Here is a 13,222-nt window from a genome sequence, read left to right as displayed (position 1 = left end):
GAGAAAGCTTAAAAGATAAAACAGAGGGCCAGTCTTGAATAAAAGAGACTAAAGAGACACAAGCACCCAGTGTGATGTGCAACGTGTGAGCCTTGGCTGGATCATGGTCTCACCCCACACCCCCAAACAAAGCTAGGTGGACCTTTTGGAGGACAAGTGGGGAGACATGCATGGGTGGCTGGAGCATCAGAGGTATCAGAGATTAGAGCAAAATGTCTTAGATGTAATAATGACATGGTGGTTACACAGGTGGATGTCCTGGTTTTTAGGACACACATACTTAAGTATTGAGGGGTGGAGGGTTATGATGCCTACTAATTTCTTTGAAATAAACCAAAAATAAAAGCTTATGAAAACATAGAGAAGCAAATAGGGCAAAATGTCAACCACTTCCAAACCCAGGTGGATTATAGCACAGAGATGTGCATTGTACTATTCTTTCAAACTTTTCTAAATGTTTGAAATTTTCAAAATAAAGAGATGGAGGTGAAACAGGAAGGTCATCCCAATAGGAAAATTCTACAAAGTCTCTGAGTGACATGGAACAGGCAGCCTTGAGGCCCAAGCCCAGGCTGGTCTGGAACGGGACTGATGTCTGCCTCCCTGCATCCTTATGCCGCCTTCCTTTCTTGGAGACGCCCAGAAGAGAGCCCCTCGGCCCTTCACCCGCCCAAGGTTTAAGGCGCTGCATTTGAGCACGTTACCAAGTGCCCAGTGCAAATGGTTAAGGCTTGCATTTGATTCACACTGCCAAAATGCTTTCCAGAAAGGTGGCTTCCATTTACACGTCTATCAGCTTCATCTGAAAGTGCCCATTTTACTCATCTATACCAAAGTACTACCATTTCTAATTCACAATATGATAGGTGGAAATTTTTATTTATTTTATTACTAGTAAGACTGAACAATTTTCCAACTGATTTTTTAGTTTATTCTGTAATGAATTGTCTTTTGTGTTAAACTGCTCTTTTTTATTCTGTGTATGGTTTTTCAAGGGTATGTATAGTATCTTTTATATCTTAAAGATGCCAGTCACTTGTCTCTAAGGTTTGCAAATATTTCCCCAGATGGTCCTTTGTAATTAAGGTTTTCTAACACGTATAAAGGTACTCAATCTTCTCCTTAGTGATTTCTTTCAATGCTTTGTCTTTCCCATTATAAGATCAGATACTACTGTGTTTTCTAGTCATTTTCTATGGTTTTGTTTTTACATTTAATTCTTAATTCATCTAGAAAGTATTGTGATGCTTGCTATACAGCTAAGATTTAATTTTTTTCTTCAAATAGCCTATTTTCTTAACATTTTCCTCATTAGTTTGTGTCACTTCCATCATCATAAATTAAGTTCTTATGGATACGGGGGTCTATTTGGGGATTTCTATTCCACTCGAGGTATCATTTTTCCAATTATACCAGGATCATACTACTTTAATTACTATAACTTTATAAGGCATTTTAATTACTGTCAAGGCAGGTCTTTCCATACTCTTCTTTGGCAAAGTTTTATTGGCTATTATCATCTATGTGTTCTTCCAGATAATTACAAAATCATTTTGACAGGTTCCCAAGAATAATTCCATTTGAGGCCACAAAGAACCTATACATTAATTTAAGAAAAACTGAAAAAGAAAAAAATTGAACAATGTTCAATCTTGCCATTTGGCATGTGGTATGTGTCCCTATATTTTTAAGTTAGTGTTTTTTATTGTCAAATCTCTAAAAGCAGGTAACACTAACTGAGCCATGATTTATCACTCATGCACACAACTGCCTTTATGGTAGCAACAGTTCTATTTGGAGTTGATTTTTTTTTAATTTTTAGTTATAATTGAATTATAGTTGACACATAATATTGGTTTCAGGCATACAACAGATATTCAACAATTACATATCATACAAAATGTTCAGCACAGTAACTATAGTTACCATGTGCCACCAGACACAGATATTACAATACTATTGACTATATTCCCCAGGCTGTACCTTTCGTCTCTGGGACTATTTATAACTACAGATTTCTACCTCTTGATCCCCTTCACCTGTTTCACCTATTTTTTTAATCTGCCTCTCTCAATAGTTTTTATAGAAATTTCTTACTTTTCTTAGATATTTTATTTTTATTGTGTCCCACATTATCTTTTACGGTGTCCTGCATTATCTTTATTAACTCTATTGCTGTTAAAGAAAATCTTTTCTTTACTCTACAGCTGGCCACTTTACTGAGCCTCCTTATTAAGCCCAAGTATTTGAAAGTTGATTCTCTCGGGATCTGCAGGACAGGAGCCATGCCTCGTCGTTTTGCATCTCCCTGGAGTTAACCAGCCCTCCAAAGTACTGATCGTGAAATAACGTGTAGAAACAGATTCATACATACAGAGAACAAACTGGTGGTTGCCAGAGGGAGGTGGGTGGAGAGATAGGCATGTAGGTGAAGGGGATCAAGAGGAACAAACTTACAGTCATAAAATAAATAGTCCCACAGATGAAAGGTACAGCCTGGGGAAATAGTCTGATAGTATTGTAATAACTTGGTATGGTGACAGAGGATAATTATACTTATCATGGTATTTTTTAGTGTATATAAATGCCACATCACTATGTTGTACTAATGTAATAGTATGTCAACTGTACATGTTTTTAATTTAAACATATATATATATAAAAACTTGTAATTAACCATATGCCAGGCATGTTTATGCATTCTTCATATAGTGACTCATTAAATGCTCACAATCCTGTAAGTTCTTCTATTATCCCTATTTTACAGTTGGGGAAATTGAGGTACAGAGAGGTTAAGTAACCTGCCCAAGGTCATACATCCTGTCCATAGAGGAATCAGGATTTGACATCAAGCTATCTAGCTCTCAGCCACTTTCAAAAGCTTTACTACTAATTTTTAAAAGGAATCTGTCAACACTAAGAATGATACTGCTGATAATGAGACGATAAACAACTTTGTCCGATGCAGTCACAAAGGGCTCACTCGTTCAGCAGAAGCTGGTCATCCCATGTGCCACACACTGTACCAGGGCTGAAAGCATCCTGCACTTTAAAAAATAGAATACTTTTTTTAACTTGTAATGATGCTGAGTTACACCAAATTTTTGTTTTGCATATATACATACATAGATTTTTCACCTTTAGTCTACCAGTAGGAAGTGTCACATAAGAAATTTCCTAACCTAGACACCCTTACCCCCCTGCATGACCCTCTTAGTTGGGATAGAAGAGATGTATAAGTACCTACACGCATATGAACATACAAAGAGCTTCTTTCTCTTACTACACAGTCATCCTTCGCAGCATTATAGCTTCCTCTCTGCTCTGGAAAAGTTCAAGGTAAAATCTGAAGGAGCCCATTGGTAGAACAGTCAAGCCACAGAACTTATATTGGAGGTAATCCTTCAATAAATCTTCTAATTTCTTATATGGATATTGGTTATTTCAGATTTTCTGCATCTTGAGTTGATTTTGGTGATGTAAATTCTCTCAGAAAAAGTGCCTGTTTCCATGAAATTGTCAAACGCACCATTCTCTTTTCACGCTTAAATTTCCTCTGTAACCACTGTTACGTGCACTTTCAATTTCTATTTTCTCTTAATTTACAGTGAGGCAGCTCTTACATTTAAAAAATTTTTCTATTTTATAATTTCTACTTGTAAGTCTTACTTCCTTCCTACCTCTCAAGGTTTTCTTTTCTTTTCCCTTTTAAATTGGTACTTTTTTTCAAACTTCTTGAGTTGATGGCTTTGTTCCACACTAACCTGACAGTTATTTGGAAAACTACTTTTTAAATTTATAAGGGCTTTTTAAAATGTTGTCACTTAAAATCTTTGACTACACTGTGTCCAGAGAATTCAGTGGACCTTCTAACATTAGAAATCGATGCTTCCTTTGTGGTTCACCGTATATCTGATGAGTGTTTCATAAATACTAGTTTTCAGCTCACAAACCTTGGGTCTGTATATATTTTGGGCCTATAAGCTCCTTCAGTGAAGGCTTGGCATTTTGTCACTATTCTTCCCAAGCACCAAGCACAGAGCCTCGCATGTGGTAGTCATTCAGTAAATATTGGTCCATTTGAATTAACTTGTTATGTAAACCTAATTAATAGACTTGTGATTATTTTTAAGTCTTCCTAAAACATTCTTCCATCTCTGTAAGTATAGGTTTCCAAGTATCGTGCGCTTTTCCTAAACGTCTATAACGCTCTGGAGTCCTTTCACCTTAGGGGACTTTCTTGGGTCGTCTCTGCGACTGTGATTTGCTGTTTCCATCTCTGGGAACAGTTAGCTAGTAGAGTCAGGTGACACGCAAGGGAGCCCTGAGGGAGCCACCAGGTGCGACAGGCACCGACTACCTAATGCCCAGCGCAGAGCTGGTGCTGCTTCAGTGGCTACCATTCACTGGGCACTTAGTGGCAGCTGGGCGCTAGGAGGGGATCTGCATTGTAACAGCAAGTCCATGAATACCTACAAAAGCCCGCTTTCATCATCACCATCATCTTCCCTTTGGGAAGTTCTGCACCTCTCAGCACTGTCACGAGAGACTAGATTGACTCTTTGGGTAAAATCCAAAACCCCAGGGCACAAGCCTCATCACACAAGTATGGGGACATTTTAGGGCATATTCCACAGCCTACCTGTCCTTGCCGCTTGCATTCTTCAGATTCACATCTGTGCCATTGGAAACGAGGATCTTCACAAGCCTACAGGACACAGATTTAAATTAACTGTTTAAGTGGCTTTGAAGAGGAGGCACCAGCAATAATCCAGTAACAACGAACACTGTATTTAAGGCACATCTTCCCAACACTTTCTTCTCCATCTTCAGAGGCCGGCTGGCTTTAAAGGCAGAACAGGCTTTAAAAGGCTTTTAACAGACCCAGGAACTCCACTCCTAGGAATTTACCCAAAGAAACAACTTCTCAGATTCAAAAAGACATATGCACCCCTATGTTTATCACAGCACTGTTTACAATAGCCAAGATATGGAAGCAACCTAATTGTCCATCAGTAGATGAATGGATAAAGAAGATGTGGTACATATACACCATGAAATACTATTCAGCCATAAGAAGAAAACAAATCCTACCATTTGCAACAACCAGAGGGTATTATGCTCAGTGAAATAAGTCAGGCAAAGAAAGACAAATACCAAATGATTTCTCTCATTTGTGGAGTATAACAACAAAACAAAACTGAAGGAAAAAAATAGTAGCAGACTCACAGACTCCAAGAAGGGACTAGTGGTTACCAAGGGGGTGGGGTGGGGGAGGGCAGGTGGGGAGGGAGGGAGAAGGGGATTGTGGGGTATTATGATTGGTGCACATGGTGTGTGTGGGGTCACGGGGAAGACAGTGTAGCTCAGAGAAGACAAACAGGGACTCTGTGGCATCTTACTATACTGATGGGCAGTGACTGCAATGGGGTATGGGGGGGACTCGATAATGAGGGCGAATGTAATAACCCCATTGTTTTTCTTGTGAAAACTTCGTGAGTATATATCAATGATACCTTAATAAAAATAATTTTTTAATTAAAAATAAAAATAAATAAATAAAAGGCTTTAAACACCCAAAATGGGTGTTTGCCCCTAACATGAATTATTCATTGAAACTAACTACCACAGGAAACAAATTAGACTATTAAAATAGTGCACTGTCACTCTATGACCATTTTAAATATATTTTTCAAATGGCGGCATCTAATGAAAATACATTTCTATCATTTCAAAATGGCATTTTAGTAGTTAAATAAAAATCTTCTGGGAAAATAAGCTATTAGTACTTATGCTTCTATGTGGAATAGAGATAATGAGCTGTATCAGTTATACAAGAACACAGTATCTTAGCAACCTTTCAGGAAAGTTTGTTTTCCAGAATTAAGATCCCTCCCTTCTTTCTTTTCTAAAAGAAATTCAAATTCCAATGACCGCTCTTCCCAGGACATATAAAATATATTGAGAAACATAATTAAACAGCGACCTCTCTTCCTCACCTTTTAATTATACATTTTTGCATTCTCTCCTGCACATTGTATAACTTTATGTTAAAAACAGCCGAGTTTTTGTTCAGCCCTCATACGTGCAGTTTGGAAAGAGAAGCAGGGTTCCTGCAAAGCCCTTTTGCCTCCCCTCCCTGTCCTGACAGGGGCCCAGGCTGAAGCGGAAGGCTCAAGGGTTCACTCAGAGCCGCAGGGAAGGAGGAGCCCTACCTGGTGTATCCTTTCTGGGCAGCGACCATCAGAGCAGTGAAGCCAAACTTATTGGGAACGTCAACCTTAACATTTCTTGGGCAAAAAAACACAGAGAACCGAGGTTAACACGCTGGGCAGGGCTGCCTGTGGGTCCGCGGCTGACTTCCCGCGCAGGGCACAGGCGTCGGGGGTGGTTCATGTTCCCTGAAACTCCAACTTTTAAGTTTTTGCTGTCTTGAGACTGCCCTGCCTAATATTTTAAAGGATTCAAATTCACAAGAAAGAAGAGAAAATTGCTGTAATTTCACTTAAAGTAGGCACTCCCTTCAACTCAAAACCATTATGCGATCTGATAAAACGCTGTGAAGAGAAAAGCTCCTTAAATCAGGGGAGGGCAGGGTCTTCACTGCAGACCCTCAGCTCCGCGGAAATGGCCTGGAGTGGCGCAGAGCCACGTGCTGCCTGGATCCCCATCTCACCCACCGGGCACGAAGCGCCGGAGCTGGAGGAAGGAAGCAGGGCTCTCAAGTGGCCGATCAGAGACCTCGGCTTTAGTGGGAACCTTCTCTCTCCTCCGACCTAGGGAGCCCAGGTCACAGGTGCCTTGTCTTCTAAGGCACCCAACTGATCCAAAGGATCCGGACATCACTGTCCATCGCTCATTTAGGAGGCAGCTTCAAACATCCCATCTGCAGCAACTGTACTCGCCATCTTTCCTCTAGGGTCTTGGCAGCCTTTGGAGTTAGAAACAGCTGATTTAGTGATCCCTTAACTTATTCAGGAATTAGATGTGGGTATTTGGTGGTGAAATTTGCCTGAATGCTATGGCACATAAGCGAGAGTCAAATCATTTCTGGGAAGAAAATGTGATACCCAGACTTATAATTTCCACTTTCAATTTTCAGTAAATAATTACAAAATATAACATTCACATCGGGCTTTATGGCCACCTTTATTAACTATGCTGAACTCACACCAGTTACCTGAGAACTGTTTGGGGACCAGTTTCAAAGACATGGCAAATTTTGGGAAAATACAGCCGCATCTTGCATTCCTGTGCACTCGCTGGGCATTACAGATAAACAAAGCTTAAAGGGCCGAGTTCTCTCACCCTCCTTGAAGTATGCGGCCCAGCAAATCTTCATCGTTCACACTGACAGCTCGGTGAAAGTGCTCACTACTCATGGGTTCTCCTGAAGAAGCAAGATGGAAAGCAGTCATCCAAGGTATAAATGAAAGAAGGCTCCCTCCAGCTATACTCCTTGGGCCGCCTTGCGTGGAAGTTCGCGTTCATCATCTCCCAGAAGACACTTGGCTATGCCGCTAAGCAGATCTCACATTTCCTGTTCAGCTCCTTCTTTTCCTGAAACAGACCTTGTTTTCACATATTAAGAGAAGAACATTTCGATTGTCCTAAAGGCTTGGGATGTTTTCAAGTTATAAAAGTATTGCTCTGTGAATGTTGCTTTGATATTTGAAAATAATCCTTTCAGATTTCATAAGATGTTATAAATCTCTTTACAAGCAAGGAAAATCACAACATGCTGGATTTGTTTGCCAGACACTCACTGAACCACTTGAACAACAAACAAGAAAACAGACAGATCGCTTTAACATTTGAAAACCAAAATTTCAGTTCTTCCCAGGAACGTAAAATTCCTACTGACCTCGTCTCCTCTGAGTTTCTGGGGGCAGAAGGGGCTCATGCCCAGGGAAGCGGCACCGTGCGAGAAAGCCCGGTTGTGGGAGAGAGGCTGCCTAGGGGAGAAGAGCAAGGAGGGGCCTGGGAAAACAGAGAAACACCAGGAAGTGGGGCAGAAAGGAGGTCATCCCCTTGACCAGGGGAACACCAGCTCCTGCAGGAGGAGAATGCGGCCGAAGCTCGAACATGGGCAGAGTGTGAGACTAATGTGCCAAGTGAGAGAAGCCCATCTTCCAAAGCATGTAGCCCATGACTTCATGTGTTTCACTTTCCATGACTTCCTCGTTTTTAAAATGATCACAATTAAGCTTAAATGAAATAATACCAGTGAAGGACTTAGAGTAGCACCTGGCACATCATAAATATCCAACGCACGTCTGTAGTTGACGTGATAGTACCGGTAGGGGCAGCTGCCTTTCCATGTGGCCCTGGTGTTCTCGCCTGCCTCACGCCCAGCCCCTCCTTATGCTTAGCACACCTACCTGACCCCATAGGCACTGAGTTTATAATCCCTGGTTTCAGTAATTTCAAAGGTCTCATTCATTCATTCAACAAATGTTTAAGTAACTTACACATCAGGTCTTGACCCTTGGGGGGCCCAAGAGGGAATGAGACAAACATGTCCCTCTCCCTTGCCCATTGACATTATAGGGCCCTCATTCCATCTATTATTATTCTAAACCCTAGAAGAAAACATCTGCCCCCTACCCCATCCTCCCAGGCTGCACCCCAGATGGCCTCCTGGCACTCACCCCTCACATTACCTCCCTCTTACAAGCTGGCCTGCAGGAAGCCCCCTGGCCATTTCTGCCAGTGAGAAGTCAAGTTCCCTATTCCTGCTCCTGATGGTGGAAAAACTCTCTGGGACCTCAGTTCTTGGGTACAGGAGCCAATTTTCTACTGGTTTCCCTGGAGGGTTTCTGCTGGACACAGCACTGGCAGGGAGCGGTGGGCAGGAGAATGAAGGGTCGCTCTCAGAATGACCCTTAGCCGATAACCTCTCTCCTCTTCTGGTAAAAATTAATCCAAGCCAAGTTAAAACTGTTTTGGATGTAACAATTTTGTCTGCTGGAGCTTGCCAATCTGCTAAAGATTTTTTTATCCACATTGTATTTTCCTTTTCATCATTCCACACATATTTTTAGACCAAAAGTGTCAAATAAAAGTATCATGATAAACTGTCAAAGGGAAAGCCCACCACAGCTCCTGGCCTTCCGAGGGAGATCACGCCTGGCCTGGCGGTTTCGATGGGGAGCTACGGAAGCGGCTGGGTTTGGCCCCCCAAGAGGACATTTCATAAAGTCTGACAACATTTTCAGTTGTCACAACTTAAGCGTCGGTGCTACTGGCATCTAGTGCGTAGAAGCCAGGGATGGCGATAAACACCCTGCAGCACATAGGACACCCACAAAAGCAAGAATGATCCAGCCCTAAAATGTTAATAGTGCCAAGGGCTGAGAAACGCTGGGCTAGAGTAACACGAATTTAAAATAATCTATTAGGTGACCCATCCATACTCCAGCAGACAAACGAAACCCATGGAAAGCTCCCTTTCCCTCTTGAGTCCCAGAAAGGAGGGGGAGAGCAGTGTGGTGGTCTCTGTTATCCCACCCAACAGCCTCCACCCTCTTTCTGTGGCTCTCAAACATCAACGGCCACTAAAAATTTTTTTTATGTAATTTGCATAGAATCATCTAGAAGAACATAGGAAGGTCATCTTATTTCTACTAAATTTTAAAATATGGCATCCTAACTCAAATACTATTAATTAGGTTGGATCTAGGACTTTACACAGTGAATTTTAGATTCTTCTTCAGACCACAAAACAGAGCCAGAAAGAATGAGTTGTCCAAGGTCTCCTGTATGGGAGAGGGTGACATCAGAGCTCAGAGTAGGGTCTTTCATAGGGTCACACACACCCTTTCCTTTGGTGTTTTAGTACATGCCGAGGAAGCTGCCCAATTCACAACCTGCTTCTATCCTTACCAAATGTAGGATACAAGCAGACATCATACATTCAGTCCCCCCACAAAGCATGAAATGAAACGGAATGCCAAAAGCCTAAAAACTGCAGAGAAGTACTAACCTCTTGAGATTTTTAAAGAAAATTCTAGAAGCACACACAGAATCCTGGCACATCTACGCACTGACCCCTCCAATCCACCTCATCCATCTTCCCTGACGGGCTTGACCCTCCTGGCGTGAGGGACCCTTCCTGGTGCCTCCACCATGGAGGCTCTGCAGCATGCAAACACCAGAAAACAGAGTAAGTTCATTGTGTGCCTAGAAGCTTGAGGACTGTGCACAGCAAAGGCCAGAGTATTTTGATATTAGGATATAATTTAAGTAAATGTATTGCCTATTCCAGTTTCTGCAAGAGGTAATCAGTGCTCTCACAACTTTCTCTGAGAACACAGGGACATCTCATGGAAGAGGGAAACAATATAATTGTTCATCATTCCTTGCTTGCTGAGCTTTAGCAAAGGAAGCAGTAACTATCATTCTGGGCATGAAAGCTCTTTCTCAGCGTTAACCCATTAACCCTTCCTAGGCCACTGCCAGGAAGGCAAAAGGTGCTGAGGATTACCACCAGACCAGACACAGGTCAACTGAGGCACGGGAGAACCTCTCACATTTTCCATGAATTTGACAGAAACAGAGAAGAAATGAAAAGCCTCGTGCTTGCAGTGCAGAGCAGTTCTATTTCGCTATAGGCAGGAGTCACGAAGGACAGAGAGGAAAGCCCAGGATGAGCCGAATGCTCTGCCTCCCACCCCAAACCCTTCAAGACAAGGTGGGCCAGCCCAGGGGATCACCGTCAGTAAGTGCAGTTGAATATAAAAGAGGCAGGCTTTGCCTCCGTGGGTTTTTCTAATGTTTATCCCAAGTGTTGCAATTACAGATATGGATCCTGTGTGTGGAGAGGGGGTCCACGGCACTGGCCCCCACTGGCTGGAACTCATCAGGCAGGGCCACGTGTGCAGACACCTAGGAGAAGGGCGCAGCGGTCTTGGGAAGCCATCGCTCCTGTTCTGGAAGAGGGTCATTTAGGGGCAGATGTGCCAGCAGATTATTATAAAGTGGTGAAAACCCCTTTCTTGGTGGAGTTTAAATCTCTATTAAAAGCATTGAATAAATGATGAGCTCATTGGAGAAGATATTTGCCAATTAACAGCAGCAGCTGTTTTTCCTTTTTAAGGCCCAACTGATTAAAATTGCATGCCTCATTTAAGCAAGAGTTTCGTGTACTTTACCTGGAAAAAAGGAGGCTGAGCATCCTTTATTCAAACAAAGTACATGGTTTTGTGATTCATTAAAACACTTTCAAACTGAATGCAAATTATCAACCCACAGAAGCATTTTCACTTGTTTTATATAATGTGCACATTTTGAATTCTTTGTTTAGCAGCGTCTGCCTCTTTAAGAGAATTTGCTTTCGACGCTATAAATGTAACAATAGCAGAAGGAGCAGCAGCTCCCCAGGAGGAGGAGCACCTGATCCTTACCGCCCAGGAGAGCCCTGACGGGGAGCTGTGGGCCGCAGGACTTGCACTGTGGCCTGAAGGGAGATGCTCTGGAAGCCCCAGCACAGCTGGTCAGCTGGAGACCAGGTCTCCATCATGCCCTCGTCCCTGCAGGTCTTGTCCAGTCACCCATGGAAGCCATGGACTGCAGTGACAAATGCCTTGGACGCTGGACCTCTCAGAAACCAGCTGAGCAAGGACAAGGCACACGGAGCCACAGGCACAACCCCCACCTTCCTGAAGAGCTCTGGTGTGCTCCCTCCACGTCAGCTCTGGCCAGAGTCCAGGAGCCCCGCCCTGGCTTTGACGTGGTATTAGGGATGCCAGTGGCTATCTGAGGCTTACTGTGGTGGGTTCTGCACCCAACTCACCCTCACCCTGCAGGTTCAGGCTCACTACCTCCACCTGGGAAATAGATCCATCTCCCATCAGACACAGGAGTAAACTGAGAAAAAGCAGTGCTTCTCCTTATCCTCTTAATCCTGCCTCTGGGCCTTCTTGTTCGCAACCCATCCAACCCACTTGCAAAGGACCTTCTACATGCTGGACAGGAGTGACCCATCATCCTTTCCCTCCAGAGCACACAAGTAGGTGGGGGACAAAGAAGGTAAACACCTTCATAAAATAAGATGCAAGAAGTATTAGTACCTTGTGTATCAGGGGACAAGCTGATGCACATGGCAGAAAGGGGAAGCCGTGCAGGGACTCGCCCCTGAACAGCAGGCTCAGTAGGCAGAGGAGCAGGAGGAGTACCTCAGAGAGAAGGGGCAGGACAGAGGGGTGCAGAGCAGCCTGTGTGGGTGGGGGGCAGCAGGGCAGGCCCTCTCTGCCTTTCTTCCACACATAAAGAACTAACTCATGTTATGCTCACCTGCCTTCTGTTCTTTCCCTTTGAAATTCCAGGAGCTTAGTAACTTCCATAAAAAAAACAAACGCTGTCACTGTCACCAGATTAAGGGACAAGCCCTCTTTCCTGACCTACATCTCCATAACTGACCATTTCACTTCAGAAGTCTCCTCTGAAATTGTATTTCTTGATGGCTAGCTGAGCACTTTGGGGCTGTATGCAGTGTGGCAACTCTCAGTTTGCTAAACTAAGTTCCAATCCCCTAACGCCTTGTTTGCAACTGAAAATATTATAAGATAACTCAAAATCTGCATTATCTTTAATCCACACAAAAACTTCCATGAATAAATGCATAAAGGGCAAAATTGAAAGCCACAGAAAGTATATGCATGTATATATGTATGCATATGTGTGTGTGTGTATATATATATGTATATACACACATACACTGTGCACACATGTACTAAATGCTGCATTGAATAAAATTTTTAAGTAATTTTTTACTCACAAAAAAAAAACCCTTGCACAACCAACAAGAGACTCATCTGTTTTCAGTGAGTCAGTCATGAAGCCCATTTATGACCATTTTAATCTTTACAGCTTTCTAGTTCAAAGACAGCACTGAGTAAACACACGTCTTTAGAATGTTTTAAAATACAGATCACAGAAAATCTTTGCCCCCTTAAATCTGACCAGGGAGCAGGATGTACTGGCCAGAGGCTCCAAGGCCAGCCTCTTGGCCCCGCTGCTGTGGGTGGGGGCTGGGCCATTTGTCCTTCCACTCTCCAGTGTCCCCAAGAGTCACATTGTGTGTCAGGTTGCGTACAATGAAGTCGCCCCAAAGGAACAAAATGCTGAGCAGCCCCGGTCCCCTGAGGACACCCACACAGGCAGCCAGTGCTCCGGGTGGGAAGGCTCGCTCAGCCACACACTGGCCTGCGCACCGAACGGG

General features: G+C 43.1%; 1 protein-coding gene across 1 annotated transcript in view; it reads right to left on the bottom strand.

The window, feature by feature from the left end:
- The window catches only part of FANK1 (fibronectin type III and ankyrin repeat domains 1), a 29,270-nt gene that overhangs the window by 5,300 nt on the left and 10,748 nt on the right, over positions 1-13,222 (bottom strand). The window contains exons 4-6 of the mRNA XM_057505399.1: positions 7,309-7,390; positions 6,216-6,290; positions 4,643-4,708 (exon numbers count right to left, since the gene is read on the bottom strand). Of these exons, the coding sequence (XP_057361382.1) occupies positions 4,643-4,708; positions 6,216-6,290; positions 7,309-7,390 (223 nt within the window). The remainder of the gene's footprint in view (positions 1-4,642; positions 4,709-6,215; positions 6,291-7,308; positions 7,391-13,222) is intronic.

This window comes from Manis pentadactyla, chromosome 8 (assembly GCF_030020395.1).
Source record: "Manis pentadactyla isolate mManPen7 chromosome 8, mManPen7.hap1, whole genome shotgun sequence".
Lineage (NCBI taxonomy): Eukaryota > Metazoa > Chordata > Mammalia > Pholidota > Manidae > Manis > Manis pentadactyla.
The sequence above is the reverse complement of the archived record's forward strand: the minus strand, read 5'-3'. Positions and strand labels throughout refer to the sequence as shown.